The 17,664-nt window shown below is 34.9% G+C and overlaps 1 protein-coding gene across 1 annotated transcript in view; it reads left to right on the top strand.

The window, feature by feature from the left end:
• The window catches only part of LOC142352311 (uncharacterized), a 52,402-nt gene that overhangs the window by 22,839 nt on the left and 11,899 nt on the right, over window positions 1–17,664 (top strand). The window contains exons 2-3 of the mRNA XM_075404844.1: window positions 247–380; window positions 683–934. Coding sequence (XP_075260959.1) covers window positions 247–380; window positions 683–934 — 386 coding nt within the window. The remainder of the gene's footprint in view (window positions 1–246; window positions 381–682; window positions 935–17,664) is intronic.

Below are 17,664 nucleotides of genomic sequence, written 5' to 3'. Positions count from 1 at the left end.
ATTCAGTTCGTCTGTTATAAATTACCTCCGGCAATGATAAATGAGGCCATCAGTTTTATGAAGTTACCCTGGAACAAAAACAATCAGAAATTTTGCAAGATAAATTTTTTGTCGTCCTAAAATTTTCAAGGCTTATTCTCTTGGAAGAATTTCTCGTAGAGCTCCACTCTGTATGCATTTAGATAATTGAGTTGCAATGAAGCAACAGCTTGTCTGTCGTTGATATTACTTGAAGTATTTTTTTAGGTACCCTTGGAGTAGCAAAGGAGGCCAGAGATCTCTTCCTAAGGATTCCTTTCACCTCTTCAACTCTCACTGTTGGGAATGGGAATCGCCGTGGAAGCTAGCTGAGGTTGTCGATGGACAGGCGACAGAACAAGGTGTGTACGTGGTCATCTTCAGTCTAGCGTTTGAGCTGCTTTCTCAGTACTGGCGTTCATCGAGAACCGGCTATCGGTTCCAGATGTTACCCAGGATTCCGAAGTGACTTCTGTCAAAGACGAGAGTTGAAAATGCCGAAACTTCATGCAAGTCAACTTCTGGCTCTGCAGACTTTGAAAAATATGGCGTGTTTTGGGGTTAAGAATATAATGAGCACGGCATGCATTAAGCTGGTTCGGGAGTGCGGGGGCATCAAAGGAATAGATCCAATTCTGACAATTAGTTTGAATGAAATTTTTAGACGGGTGGCAGTACGCAGGGAACTTTACGAGTCACAACTTTGGTGCCAAGTCAGTGTTGACTGTTTGCAGACGTCGGAAGTGGATTCGAAACATGATCTACTCTAAATATCACGAGTGGGTTAGAGTAGACCTGGCATCCACCAGTCCCAACATATACCCAAAGTCTGGCACTGAAATATTCCTCAGATCCAGGAAGAGGGAGATTGTCTGTCTGGCTGTTGGAGGCTCCAGACTCAACGGGGCTGTCAAAGGTTCAAATTTAATTTTGGGAGCTTTTCCGATGTACTATGTTATGGCACGGGATCCATTACTGAGGTGTTGCATAACGAAAAGATCCGAGTTTTGCTATGATTGTAAATTTTGTGAAATTGTGAATTGGAGTTTACAACTGAAGGCTCTTTTATGTTGAGGGGTCACAAAACAGAACCTTCAGGCCCTACTTTGCTCATTCCCAACAGTAGTAATATGCGAGCACATCAGGGGGGTAAGGTAAAAAGACGTACCTATGTATAAAGATTACGTATAGCCATTTTCCCTCAAATCCCAAAGACGTACCTCACAGCATGACACCTAAGCTATTCACACGAAGGAGATTAGCCAGATAATCTTTTAGTAATAAATCAGTAAGGTTCTTTGCCCACTCTCCTATTACACTTAACTATTGTCGACTTACCAATGACGTACCTCGCAGTATGATACACAGCTGTTCACACGAAGGGTATTAGCAAGATAATCCCTTAATAACAAAATGGGTCATTTAATCGTTCCCATATTACACTTTGCTAATGTCAATTGCAAAAGACGTACCTCACAACATGATACCCAATCTGTTCACACGAAGGGGATTAGCTATGTAATGTTTTAATATTAATTTAGATAGGATGACTCATTTACAGTGATATACGGCATACGTGATTTTCAAAGACGTACCTCACAGCATGACACCTAAGCTATTCACACGAAGGAGATTAGCCAGATAATCTTTTAATAATAAATCAGTAAGGTTCTTTACCCACTCTCATATTACACTTTACTATTGTCGACTTACCAATGACGTACCTCGCAGTATGATACACAGCTGTTCACACGAAGGGGATTAGCAAGATAATCCCTTTATAACAAAGTGGGTCATTTACCCCCTTCCCATCTTACACTTCACTAATGTCAATTGTCAAGGACGTACCTCACAGCATGATACCCTAGCTTTTCACACGAAGTGGATTAGCAAGATAGTGCCTTAACAACAAATCAGTAAGGTCATTTTTCCTTTACCATATTACACTTTACTAATGTTAAATCCCGAAGACGTACCTCACAGCATGACAACCAAGTTGTTCACACGAAGGAGATTAGCAAGATAGTGCCTTAGCAACAAATCAGTAAGGTCATTTATCCCTTACCAAATTTCACTTTACTAATGTCAGATTCCAGGGACGTACCTCAGAGCATGATCCCCAAGCTGTTCACACGAAGAGGATTAGCAAGATAGTACCTTAACAACAAATCAGTAAGGTCATTGACCCCTACCATTTTACACTTTATAATGTAAACTCAATCTCATGTCTCTTTTTTGAAAAACGTCAGTTAATCCCGCGTAGATAAAAACTACCTGACTCTTGCGAAAAAAAATGTTGCTGAAAAATACCATATTGCAAAAAGGTTCCCAACTATTGCTAAAAAATACCCATTTTTTGGCATAAAATACCCAATTCTCGGCAAAAAATACCCAATTCTTGTTAACAAATACCCAATCCTTGGCAAAAATACCTAATTCTTGCCAAGAAATACCCATTTTTTTTACCAAAAAATACCAAATTATTGCCAGAAATTACCCAATTATTGCCCAAAACTACCCAATTTTTGCTTAAAAAAATACCGAATTCTGGCCAAAAATTACCCAATTATTGCCAAATACCACTTATTGCCAAAAAATACGCAATTTTTGCTAACAAAAATACCGAATTCTTGCCAAAAATTACCCAATTATTGCCAAATACCACTTATTGCCAAAAAATACGCAATTTTCGCTAACAAAAATACCAAATTCCTGCCAAAAATTATCCAATTATTGCCAAATACCAATTTTGCTAAAAATTACCCAGTTTTTGTTAAAACATACCCAATTTTTGCCAAAAGGCACCCAATTATAGCCAAAAATTAACCAATTCTTGGCATAAAATACCAAATTCTTGTTAGAAAAAACACAATTCTTGCCAAAAAATACCCAAATCTTGACAAAAATACCCAATTCTTGCCAGAAATACCCAATTCTTACCAAAAAATACCTAAATTTTATCCAATAAGTATCCAGTTTTAGTCAAAGGCACCGAGTTTTATCAACACTCTGAAATTGAGATCAAAATTTTACTCGAATTCTTAAAAAATTGTTCTAACTTACTCCCAATATTCCCACAATTTCGTAATTTCAGAACTTTACACGTTTCAAAAATTTCTTGAATAAAAAATCTACAGAGGATTAATTTCAAATTACGATTTATTTGACTCTTTTGAGACTCTTGAGACTTTTTAAAACGAAAAATTAAGAACTGTTTCACGCTGCTGAATAAAATTTTCAAAGACGTACCTCACAGCATGACACCTAAGCTATTCACACGAAGGAGATTAGCCAGATAATCTTTTAGTAATAAATCAGTAAGGTTCTTTGCCCACTCTCCTATTACACTTAACTATTGTCGACTTACCAATGACGTACCTCGCAGTATGATACACAGCTGTTCACACGAAGGGGATTAGCAAGATAATCCCTTTATAACAAAATGGGTCATTTACCCCCTTCCCATCTTACACTTCACTAATGTCAACTGTCAAGGACGTACCTCACAGCATGATACCCTAGCTTTTCACACGAAGTGGATTAGCAAGATAGTGCCTTAACCACAAATCAGTAGGGCCATTTTTCCTTTACCATATTACACTTTACTAATGTTAAATCCCGAAGACGTACCTCACAGCATGACAACCAAGTTGTTCACACGAAGGAGATTAGCAAGATAGTGCCTTAGCAACAAATCAGTAAGGTCATTTATCCCTTACCAAATTTCACTTTACTAATGTCAGATTCCAGGGACGTACCTCAGAGCATGATCCCCAAGCTGTTCACACGAAGAGGATTAGCAAGATAGTACCTTAACAACAAATCAGTAAGGTCATTGACCCCTACCATTTTACACTTTATAATGTAAACTCAATCTCATGTCTCTTTTTTGAAAAACGTCAGTTAATCCCGCGCAGATAAAAACTACCTGACTCTTGCGAAAAAAAAATGTTGCTGAAAAATACCATATTGCAAAAAGGTTCCCAACTATTGCTAAAAAATACCCATTTCTTGGCATAAAATATCCAATTCTCGGCAAAAAATACCCAATTCTTGTTAACAAATACCCAATTCTTGGCAAAAATACCTAATTCTTGCCAAGAAATACCCATTTTTTACCAAAAAATACCAAATTATTGCCAGAAATTACCCAATTATTGCCCAAAACTACCCAATTTTTGCTAAAAAAAAAATACCGAATTCTGGCCAAAAATTACCCAATTATTGCCAAATACCACTTATTGCCAAAAAATACGCAATTTTTGCTAACAAAAATACCGAATTCTTGCCAAAAATTACCCAATTATTGCCAAATACCACTTATTGCCAAAAAATACGCAATTTTCGCTAACAAAAATACCAAATTCCTGCCAAAAATTATCCAATTATTGCCAAATACCAATTTTGCTAAAAATTACCCATTTTTTGTTAAAACATACCCAATTTTTGCCAAAAGGCACCCAATTATAGCCAAAAATTAACCAATTCTTGGCATAAAATACCAAATTCTTGTTAGAAAAAACACAATTCTTGCCAAAAAATACCCAAATCTTGACAAAAATACCCAATTCTTGCCAGAAATACCCAATTCTTACCAGAAAATACCTAAATTTTATCCAATAAGTATCCAGTTTTAGTCAAAGGCACCGAGTTTTATCAACACTCTGAAAACGAAAAATTAAGAACTGTTTCACGCTGCTGAACAAAATTTTGTTTGTGAAAGAGATAAGCCTTTTTTTAAACTATTCATTTCAATTCAGCATGAAACTCAAGTTGTTCACATGAAGGAGATTAAAAGATAAAGCCTTAATAACAAACTATTTAGGTCATTTACCCTTTCCTATATTACACTTCACTAACGTCAATTTCCAAAGATGAACCTTACAGGATGATAGCCAAGCTGTTCATACGAAGGGGATTAGCAGGATATTAATCTCTTAATAGCAAACTATTTAGGTCATGTACTCCTTCCCATAGTACACTTTTTAATATAAAATTCCAAAGACGTACCTCACAGCATGATAGAATCCGTCCATAATAAAGGGATTAGCAAGATAGCGCCTTTACAACAATTTCTTTGGGTCATTTACCGTTTCCCATATTACACTTTAATAATGTCAATTTCCAAATAGGTACCTCACAGCATGATAACCACGCTGTTCACACAAAGGGGACTAGAAAGATAATCCCTCAATAACAATTAGTTAGGTCTTTGACCCCTCCCCACACTTACACTTTATTAATGTCAATTTCCGAAGACGTACTTGACAGCATGATACCTAAGCTGTTTACACGAAGGGGATTAGCAAGCTAGAGACTTATCATCAACTTTAAAAAGTTTTAAAACTTTAAAAAAAACTTTGAATGTCAATTTAAAAAGATGTATCTCACTGCATGATGTGCAAGCTGTTCACGCGAATTGGATTAGCAAGATGATCCTTCAATAACAATTTCCAGCTCTTGAAAGAAAACACCCCATTATTGTCAAAAATGCCCAATCATTGCCAAAAACACCCAATTTATGACACGAAACATCCAGTTATTGCCAAAAATAGCGAAATATTGCCAAAAAATACCAAATTTTTGCCAAAAAAGTCTAATTCGAGTTCGGAAATACCCGTTTCTAGTCCAGAAATACCCCATTTTTAGCAAAAAAACAATTGTTATGTTAACAAAAATTTGTTCCTTCCAAAAAAGAACCCAGTTATAGCAAAAACAGCCCAATACCTACCAAACAAAAACACAAATCTCGCCCAAAAATTCTCATTTTTACCACAAAGTGGCGAAATCTTGTCAAAAAAAACAACAAACTCTACCCAATTTATTAGAATTTTGAAAAATATTCAAAAAGCAAGCAAATTAACAAAATTTCATCAAAATTCATCTAAAACATAAAAAATTAGACAATCTTGCCATCATCTGTATTTATCAAAATTCTTCCCGACACTCCATTTATTTAGTGACCTTACAAACATCAACTTTTGACATCTTTTGTGAATACAAATTGTCTCAGCTGATTGATATAGGTTTTGTGAGCACAAATTTGTTAGAATTTTTTACTATCGTTGAAAATTAGTTATAAAATGTATGATTTTAATTATAGTAGTTTAACAATTACGCACTTCTATCTTCAAAATTACGGACAGTTAGATGATCTCATCCTTGTAGATGGGTCACTGACCTCTCTGAAACAAAGTTTAGTTCAACTACGTTGTATTATTGCCACCATTACGGAAATCCAGGTATTGTATGGGCTCATTGAAGTCATATGAACGAAATGTAATCCACACTACTTACGATATGATTATTCATGCTTTATCAAAGCACGCACAGCTAACGTGATATAAGTTTTGCTCATAGTATCGTAATAATTCACTATTGCGTCATAATGATATCAGTTTTCATCATAGTGTACAATTAAAAGTCCCATTCATTGTGTTTTTTTCCTTCTCTTCATCAGCTCAACTATAGCTAGCTTTTATTCTTTTCTTGAGACAATTTCAATATCCTTCTTTTACAAAACTAAGTTGTTAACTATAAACCCTTCAGTGAAGTTTCGTCATCTCTTTGATCTCTTCCTATTTCCCATTCCACTAAGTCTTTTCTGTTATGAAATATGAAAACAGGCAAGAAAAAACAAATAAATGGCTATAATGTAAACTCAATCTCATGTCTCTTTTTTCAAAAACGTCAGTTAATCCCGCGTAGATAAAAACTACCTGACTCTTGCAAAAAAAAAATTTTTGCTGAAAAATACCATATTGCCAAAAGGTTCCTAACTATTGCTAAAAAAATACCCATTTCTTGGCATAAAATACCAAATTCTTGTTAGAAAAAACACAATTCTTGCCAAAAAACACCCAAATCTTTGCAAAAAATACCCAATTCTTGCCAGAAATACCCAATTCTTAACAAAAAATACCTAAATTTTATCCATTAAATATCCAGTTTTAGTCGAAGGCACCGAGTTTTATCAACATGCACTGAAAAACTACCCGAAATTGAGCTCAAAATTTTTCTCAAATTTTTTAAAATTGTTTTAATTTACTCCCAATATACCCACAATTTCGTAATTTCAGAACTGTACACGTTTCAAAAATTTCTTGGATAAAAAATCTACAGAGGATTAATTTTAAATAACGATTTATTTGAGACTCAATTAAAACAAAAAATATAAGAACTGTTTCCCGCTGCTGAACAAAATTTTGTTTGTGAAAGAGATAAGCCTTTTTTCAAAACTATTCATTTCGACTCAGCATGAAGCTCAAGTTTTTCACACGAAGGAGATTAAAAGATAAAGCCTTAATAACAAACTATTTAGGTCATTTACCCTTTGCTGTATTACTTTTCACTAACGTCAGTTTCCAAAGATGTACCTTACAGGATGATACCCAAGTTGTTCATACGAAGGGGATTAAACACGTACCTCACAGCTTGATAGAATCCGTCTATAATAAGGGGATTAGCAAGATAGCGCCTTTACAACAAATTTTTTGGGTCATTTTCGAAGTGGATTAGCAAGATAATCCTTCAATAACAAATTCCAACTCTTGAAAGAAAACACCCCGTTATTGTCAAAAATGCCCAAGCATTGCCAAAAACACCCAATTTATGACACGAAACATCCAATTACTGCCAAAAATAGCGAAGTATTGCCAAAAAATACCAAATTCTTGCCAAAAAGATCTAATTCTAGCCCGGAAATACCCGTTTCTAGTCCAGAAATACCCCATTTTTAGCGGAAAAAGAATTCTTATGTGAACAAAATTTCGTTGTTCCTTTCAAAAAAGAACCCAGTTATAGCAAAAACTGCCGAATACCTGCCAAACACACAAATCTCGCCCAAAAATTCTCATTTTTACCACAAAGTTGCGAAATCTTGTCAAAAAAAACAACAAACTCTACCCAATTTATTAGAATTTTGAAAAATATTCAAAAAGCAAGCAAATTAACAAAATTTCATCAAAATTCATCTAAAACATAAAAAATTAGACAATCTTGCCATCATCTGTTTTTACCAAAATTCTTCCCGACGATCCATTTATTTAGTGACCTTACAAACATCAACTTTTGACATCTTTTGTGAATACAAATTGTCTCAGCTGATTGATAAAGGTTTTATGAGCACAAATTTGTTACGAATTTTTTACTATCGTCGAAAATTAGTCATAAAATGTATGATTTTAATCATAGTATTTTAACAATTATGTCCTTCCATCTTCAAAATTACGGACAATTAAATGATCTCATCCTTGTAGATGGGTCACTGACCTCTCTGAAACAAAGTTTAAATCAACTACGTCGTATTATTGCCACAATTACGGATATCCAGGTATTGTATGGGCTCATTGAAGTCATATGAACAAAGTGTAAGCCACGCTACTTTTGATATGATTATTCATGCTTTTAAAAAGCACGCACAGCTAACGTGATAAGTCTTACTCATAGTATCGTAATAATTACTTCACTATTGCGTCATAATGATATCAGTTTTTATCATAGTGTACAAACAAAAGTCCCATTCATTGTGTTTCTTCTCCTTCTCTTCTACAGCTCAACTATAGCTAGCTTTTATTCTTTTCTTGAGACAATTTCAATCTCCTTCTTTCACAAAACTAAGTTGTTAACTATAAACACTTAAGTGAAGTTTCGTCATCTCTTTTATCTCTCCCTATTTCCCATTCCACGTGTCATTTCTGTTATGAAATATGAAAACAGGCAAGAAAAAACAAATAAATGGCTGTTTTTATCATCGTACTCATTCGCAAATAGCATATTAATTCAGCTAGGTATTCAGAGGGGGCAATTTAACCTTAACTTAAGTTTTTTCAGGATTTCAACCGTCTTCAACCATAAAAAAGATGGAATAATGAACGTCAAATCTGTCAAATTGAGCGAAAATCTCAAAGACCACTTCTTCCCCGATTTCACTGATTATCTAGCAATTATAAAGGCGAGAAAAACATGCTTCGGCTGGGTAGCTGATCCTCCATTCCCAATTCCGAGGCAACTTCTGGTCTTCATTGTTGCTATCGAGACTTTGCCTGAAGTCTTTGTACCATATAAACGACAACTCTAGGTTTCTACCAAAACCACAACAAAAACAATTTTACAAGTCTCAGACAACAAGGAACTGAGCAGATCAGTCCGTGAGCAATTCTGTGATTTTGATTTGTCCTATAGAATAATATATGAACATCAACTGGGATTTTTTGAGGAGGAGAGGGAACTTAAATTTCTCTGGTGTGTGTCTGACGAGAAGTTGTGAAGTTGAATTGGAAATAGTTGGTTTGGAATTAATGTGGTTATCCGATAATGGACCGTAGTCGACATACGACCGCAAATTATCTGAAAAGTTCTCATATGGATAGGTTTATTAACAACAGGTTTCTCAAGTCCCTGAATGAGCTGACAGACCAGATTTTTGAGGTAGAAATGAGCAAGCCACGTACTAAGCATAAAGAACTAATAATTGTTGGGTTCTTTATTTTCCTGTTCGTCAAAGTTACCATGTTGCAACTTACGTTTCTTATCCTCTCTCTGCGGTCCAGAGAAATATGAGTTGATTGAAATGGATACTGCTATTCTTTACTTACAATTTAGTAAGGAAACATTTGACGAAATCAGTCTACCAGAAATGCAACCATTGTGGTACTGGATGTTGCAAACCGATTGCAGTGATAATTTTGCAGCAGACTCCGGCAGCAATTGTTTACCAGGAGAACAATGCAATAATCATGCAACCTTTGAAAACAGAACGCCTGGTTTTTTCGTCTCAGAAAATACTAGTTTCAGATATGAAGTTTTACAGGAAGTACAAACAAAAATAATCAGCCAAAGGAATAACTTCTGATTGCCAGTTTCAGTTACCATATAACTCAGCAGGTCGTCTCAGTTTGCTCGATGGAGGACACATTTTTTCTTCCTTCTCATCACCTTCTGGCTTTCTACTTGCCTCACTCTCAGGGTTGTTGACAACAAGAGCCCTTCTTTTGACCGTCTTTTTTGTGCAATACGCCGGTTGCTCACATTTGAGGGAAGTATTTTCAGATATGGCTTCAATTGCATCATGAAGAAATATGATCTTGGTAATCTAAACATTCATCGACTACTTTACTGAGGATAGTTCTGGCAGACTTGAGTGGAATATTTTTAACAGTGGATGCTCCCTGTACTTCTTTCATTGAATCTTGTCCAGTTTTTATAGAAAAACACGAAAAGGGGACAGCCGTGTTACAGTTTTTACTGCCAAACTTGAGGTCAAGTGCGATCTCTTTTTTACACTTGCAATAATACTCTCTGTCAATGGCCCATTTTCCCAATCGTCACAATCGCGATCAGGTTTCTGCTCTTGCAAATTGCCATACTCGTAAGACACACACCAGAGAGATTTTAGTTCCCTCTCCTCCTCAAAAAATCCCGGTTGATTTTCATACATTGTTTTATAGGACAACTCATAATCACAGAATTGGTCGCGGACTGATCTGATCAGTCCCATGTTGTCTGAGACTTGTAAAGTTGTGTTTTGGTTGTGATTTTTGTAGAAATCTACAGTTGTCTGTTTGTATGGTACAGAGACTTTAGCCAAATTCTCGATAGCACTAATGAAGACCACAAGTTGCCTCGGAATTGAGAATAGAGGATCAGCTTCCCAGCCGAGGCACGTTTTCTCTCCTTTATAATTGCTACATCATCATTGAAATCGGGGAAGAACAAATGGGCTTTGAGATTTTCGCTCAATTTCACAGATTTGATGTTCATTTTCCAGCCTATTTTTGGTTGTAAACGGTTGCAAATCTGAAAAAACTTGAGTTAAGGTTAAATTGCCTCCTCTAAATACATTGCTGAATCTTTCTCTCTGAAGAATTAATATGCTATTTGCGAATGAGAACGATGATAAAAATAGCCATTTGTTTTTTTTCCTGTTTTCATTTTTCATAACAGAAATGACTTTCGTGGAATGGGAAATAGGAAGAGATCCTGGAGAAGACTAATTTTCTTTGAAGGGTTTATAGTTGACAACTTAGTTTTGAAACAGAAGATTGAAGTTGTCTCAATTTAAGAACAAAAGCTAGCTATAGTTGAGCTGTTGAAGAGAAGGAAAAGAAACACAATGAATTGGACTTCTATTTGTACACTATGATGTAAAATTATATCATTATGACCTAATAGTGAAATAATTATTACGTTACTTAGGATTGGTTCTTATATCACGTGAGCTGTGCGTGCTTTGATAAAGTATGAATAATCAAATCGTAAGTAGTGTGGATTATACTTTGTTCACATGAATTCAATGAGCCCATGCAATACCTGGATATCCGTAATTGTGGCAATCATATGACGTAGTTGAACTAAACTTTGTTTCAATGAGGTCAGTTACCCATCTACAATGACGAGATCATCTAATTGTTCGTAATTTTGAAGATAAAAGGACGTAAATGTTAAACTACTATTATTAAACTGATACATTTTATGTCTAATTTTAGACGATAGTGAATAATTCGTGACATGTTTGTGCTCATAAAACCTATTTCAATCAGCTGAGAAGATTTGTCTTCAAAAGGTGATGTCAAAAGTTGATGTTTGTGAGTTCACTAAATAATTGGATTGTCGGGAAGATTTTTGACAGATACAGATGATGGCGAGATTGTCTAATGTTTATATGTTTTGGATAAATATTGATGAAATTTTGTTAATTTGATTACTTTGGATTTTTTTTTGAAAATTCTACTAAATTGTGTAGAGCTTGGTTGTTTTTTTTGACAAGGTGTCTCTATTTTGTCGTAAAATGGGAATTTTGGGCGAGATTAGTGTGGTTTTGTTTGGCAGGTATTGGGCAGTTTTTGCTAGAACTGGATTCTTTTTTGGGGAGGAACTATGAGTTTTTGTTAACATAAAATTTGTGTTTTTTGCTAAAAATGGTGTATTTCTGGACCAGTCACGGGTTTTTGGGCTAGAATTGGTTCTTCTTGGCAAGAATTTGGTATTTTTTGGCTATACTGCGCTAATTTTGGAAATAATTGGATGTTTCGTTTCAAGAATTGGGTGTTTTTGGCAATATTTGGGCCTTTTTGACAATAATGGGTTCATTTCCTTCAAGAGTTGGAATTTGTTATTGAGTGATTATCTTGCTAATCCATTTCGTGTGAACGGCTTTGACATCATGTGGTGAGGTACATCTTTGTAAATTGACATTTGTAAAGTGTAATATGGGAAAAAGTGAATGACCTTACTAAGTTGTTGTTAAGGCTCTATCTTGATAATCCCCTTCTTGTAAACAGCTTAGGTATCATGCTGTGAAGTACGTCTTTGCAAAATTGACATTAGTAAAGTGTAAGTGGGTGAAGGGGTTTATGACCTAACTAATTGTTATTGACGGTTTATCTTGCTAGTCCCCTTCATGCGAACAGCGTGGGTATCATGCTGTGAGGTACATCTTTGGAAATTGACATTAGTAAAGTGTAATTCAGGAAAGGGTAAATGAGCTAAATAGTTTGTTATTAAGGCTTTATCTTGCTAATCTCCTTCGTATGAACAACTTGATTTTCATACTGAGTCAAAATGAGTAGTTTAAAAAATAAAGGCTTATCTCTTTCTCAGAATTATGCTCAGCAGCGGGAAACAGTTTATTTTTTTTTGTTATATGTGAGTCTCAAATGAGTCGTAATTTACACTTAATCCTCTATAGAGTTTTTAACCAAGAAATTTTTGAAACGTGTAAGGTTCTGAAATTATGAAATTGTGGGAATATTGAGAGTAAATTAGAACAATTTTGGAAAAATTTGAGTAATTTTCGTTCAATTTTGGATAATTTTTCAGAATATGTTGATAAAACTTGATGCTTTCGACTAGTTTGATATTTTTTCATTAGATTTAGGTATTTTTTGCTAAGGTTTGGCTATTTTTTGGCAAGAATTGAGTATTTTTTGTCGAGAATTGGATTATTTGTCAAGAATCTTGTTTTTGGCAGGAGTTGGGTAATTTATGCCAAGAAGGTTATTTTTTGCCAAGAGTTTTGTTTTTTTGGCAAGAATTGGGTTTTTGCCAAAAGTTTGGTATTTAATGCCAAGAATTGGTCTTTTTTGGCAATAATTGGGTACTTTTTGCCAAGAGATGGGTATTTCATAGCAAAAATTGTGTACTTTTTAGCAAAGTTTGGTATTTTTTGGCAATAATTGGTTTTTTTTTGGCAACAATTGGGTAGTTTCTGGCAATAATTGGGTTTTTTTGCCAAGAATTGGGTATTTGTGGGCATGAATTGGGTGTTTTTCGCCAAGAATTGGGTATTTTATTCCAAGAAAAGGGTGTTTTTTTAGCAATAATTGGGTTATTTTTCAATAATTGTGTATTTTTTAGCAAAAAGTTTTTTTCGCAAGAGTCGGGTATTTTTTATCTACGCGAGATAAACTGATTTTTTTCAAAAAGGACATGAGATCGAGTAATAAGCTTATATCCCAACAGTTGAATAACCACTGTTTCTTCAATACCCTACTGAACCCCTAGTTCCATCTGGTGAACATAAGATTCATCCTAATTATTTTGTTGTTATGGCACTATCTTGCTAATCACCTTCGTGTGAACAGCTTGGGTGTCATTCTGTGAGGTACGTCTGTGGAGGTTTACATTATAAAAGTGTAATATGGTGTGGGTCAATGACCTTTCTGATTTGCTGTTAAGGCACTATCTTGCTAATCTCCTTCGTGTGAACAGCTTGGGTATCATGCTGTGAGGTACGTCCTTGAAATCTGACGTTAAATTGAAATTTGGTAAAAGGTAAATGACGTTACTGATTTGTTGTAAAGGCACTATCTTGCTAATCCCCTTCGTGTGAACAGCTTGGTTGTCATGCTGTGAGTTGAGTCTTCGGGATTTAGCATTAGTAATGTGTAATTTGGTAAGGGAAAAATGACCTGATTTGTTGTTAAGGCACTATCTTGCTAATCCCCTTCGTGTGAAAAGCTAGGGTATTATGCTGTGAGTTACTTCCTTGACAATTGACATTAGTGAAGTGTAATATGGGCAGGGGGTAAATTACCCATTTTGTGGTATCATGCTGTGAGGTACGTAATTTGAAAGTCGACAATAATAAAGTGTATTATGAGAGTGGGTAAATGACCATACTGATTTTTTAAGAGATTATCTTGCTACTCTCCTTCGTGTGAACAGCTTGTGTGTGATGCTGTGAGGTATGTCTTTGAAAATCGCGTGTAACGTACATAACTGGAAATGAGCCAGCCTATCTAATTTAATATTAAAACATTACCTAGCTAATCCCGTTCGTGTGAACAGCTTGGGTATCATGTTGTGTGGTACTTCTTTGGCAATTGACATTAGTAAAGTGTAATATGGGAACGTTTAAATGACCCATTTTGTTATTAAGGGATTATCTTGCTAATCCCCTTCGGATGAACAGCGTGGGTATCATGCTATGAGGTACGTCTTTGGGATTTGAGGGAAAATGGGCTATACGTAATCTTTATACATAGGTACGTCTTTTTACCCCCCCCCCCCCCCCTGATCTGCTCGCATATTACTACTCTCAACCCCTGGAGGAAGTCTGATATGAATTTAAAAGATCGAATCTCAATGCTTGCACAATTTGTTGAGCTAATTTTCCATGTTCTCTTGGGTCACCGTTAACAAATTGAAAGAATGTTGGATATAATTGTGGTCTTTTCCAAGATCTGCTGCGTAGAGAGATAAAATGCTTCTTCGTTTGATTAAATCCCATTTTATTTTGGCTAAATTAATCTTCTTTTAACAAGTTCCCAATTCATATCTTATTTCCCTGAGAATTAACATGAATAGACAAAAGGCAGTTCGGATATGAGTGGTACGATTTTCTCCCTGATAAAAATTGCTTAAAATAGATCAAAGCAGCTTTTGGTACTCATCACTATCAGTCCCAAGTTGTGTGACTTGATGCTGGAACTCTTTATTCTCCAAGCTCGTCTGGAATACATTTTTAGAATAGACGCTTTCTAAAACCTCTTCTCGCTGAGTTCTTCCTCTCAAATGAAAGATTTATGCGCATATTTGGCCCCTTAGTGCAAACGCTTAATTTGGTTAGCAATTGTATCTCTAGGTTTGCACAGTTTCATGAATTCTGTCATTCTGTCGCTTTTTTTCATTTGGCCCTTTCTTCTGATCTAAAGAGAGGTTGGCCAATATCTTTTTCTTCGGATTCACTCTTTTGGATAGATTGCGTGGTTTCGGAAGTTTCTGATTGATTGCTCTGGGACAAATTTAAGCAATTATTGTTAACGTGTGTGTTCAAAATTTTTTATGCAAACCATTTTTGCGCTCCTGGCTGTCTAGACTATTCTTTGACTTCGTAAGTGACCCTATAAATTGAATTGCCCCGCTCGTCGATCGAGAGCAATTCATTCGATATTATTCGGTTAAGTAAAAGTAAGCATTTTGAAAGCAATAAATTATTTCCTGTTTTTTTATTGGTTAAAATGCTGTTAAAGTTAATCATTCGATAGTTGATGGCAACTGAAGGTAGTGTTCATTCAAATCATAAATTTGATTTTTTTATTGTGGCCCTTGCAAATGACTGAATCTGTCAGATTTCGATGAACAAAACCAATTAAATTTTAAATAGAATGAATACTGCAAACTACTATTTTTCGACGTATTTGAATCGATATAGATCTCAGAAATGCTTACCTGCTGGAAATTATTCAGTGATATCATTGTTTGCTCAAAAAGTTTTAGTTCCCCTCAATCTAGGATAAAAGCAATAAGTAAAAAATCTAACAATATTTCTATAATTTGTTGTGATCTTAAGAAGTATTTTTGAAAATTATTTGGTGACTCAAAACAACATGAATGTAATAAAATACAACGGATTCGAGTTATATTCAAAGATGATAACAAGAGAAACAAACTGTCAAAAGTTATACTTTGCATAGTTGGGAAGTTCTCGTCAAATTTGTTCAGACCTTAATTTCATTCTAAAAAAATGGTTGGTTACAGGTGTTATGTGCGATTTTACAGATTTGTACAGAGAGTTTAAGATTGTAAAAGACTTAAGATTGTTCAAGAGTGCCAAAATTTTCTGTTAAATCATCACAAAATAAACGAAGAAAACATTTTCAACTGCAGAGATACCATAGACGACTTTGAAGCATTTCTAACATTTGCCCTGTAAGTTACAAACATCTTTCCATTGTCTTCGCATTAAGATGCAATAACAGAAGGGAAAGGAAGTGGTTTGGGAAAATTTTAGACAGAAACTATTTTGCCTATAGAAACCGGAAAAATGATATATCTGAAACCAAATTATTGGATAATTCAAAATCTAAGAAATAGTCGGGAAAAAGGAATCGAAAATGGCAAATTAATTAATATTTCATAAAAAATTCAGATCCTGCTTGGAGAATGTTGAGGAATGTATAAAATACTGCAAGAATTACAGGGAGTGAAATCTAGAGAATCCCAGTTTCCATTTCTTGACACTTGTGAAAGAATATATGACAGCCTTCTCATTACAAATGCGCAAGTTCCTCAATGAGTATCTTTCATCAGCAATCTTTAGAGCTTTGGCAACAAATGGGATTAAATTGATAACAAATTAAACAGATAGCAAATTTTCTTGGGCTGACGATATTTGTAATGTTCTAATCAAATTATCTGCAAATATGTTTTTGCCCTATTTGAGTTAGATCAACCTTTCAGTCTGATTGCCTCATTCCTCTAAACTTGCTTAACTTACTATGGAACATACTGAACCAACAAAATGAGCTAGTTTTTTAAAATATTTATTTTTGGATCTCAAATAAAGCTTTTGATACAATAATTCACTCTCTGCTCTTGGAAAAGATACGGCATACACTAAAAGCTTAAATCATACTAGAGTAAAAGATATCAAAAGTGTATTGTGGATGGAGCTTTGTTGTAAGGGTAGCCCTATCATGTAAAGAGCTAGCTGATGATTAGTTTTAAGCCCGCTATTATTGTTTTACGTTATTGACCTACCATTATGCTGAAAATATGTTATTATCGTATAATGCTGTTCTTTTTCTGTCTTGCTTCCAATTTTGCTGACGCAGAAAAGTACTAAATTTATATTTTGCAGTAACAAGTTGCTTCTCAAGGCTTACTCTTTCAAAATGTCTTTCTCATCGTTAATGAAATGCATCATTCTGAGCTTGTTGACATCCAAGGTGGCTACTAGATGCCTGAAAAAAAGCTATCGATAGTATTACATAGGATCATAAAGAAAACGACTCTGTACAACACAAACAGTGTTCTGGCAGAAATGGAAAAGCGCTTTATCAAAAAACATTATCGATAAGTGGAAACGGGACTTGGATATTCGAAGTGGAAAAACTGGAATGAATAACCAAGCCTTCATTAACAGGCCGAAAGAGAACGAAGAACGAAGAAGAAAGCATCAAAACTAAGGAGGCAAACAATAAGAGACCTAATAGTGAGGACAAAGAAACGAAAAAAAAAAGACCGCGATTTAATTCTAACAAAGTAACCAAAAATGTGGAAAAAATGCACGTTGTCTGTAAGACTTTGAAATTAGGATTAAAGAAGTCTTTAACATGTTTATGGTTAGAATTGGCTCATCTATTAGCTATCAATGCATGTATTTTTCTCACACATCATTTTTTCAAACAAAGCTATCACCCA

This window comes from Convolutriloba macropyga, chromosome 13, assembly GCF_964194025.1.
Source record: "Convolutriloba macropyga chromosome 13, txConMacr16.3, whole genome shotgun sequence".
In the NCBI taxonomy this organism is placed as follows: Eukaryota; Metazoa; Xenacoelomorpha; order Acoela; family Convolutidae; genus Convolutriloba; species Convolutriloba macropyga.
Note: the sequence above shows the minus strand (reverse complement) of the source record. Positions and strands in the feature narration are given on the sequence as shown.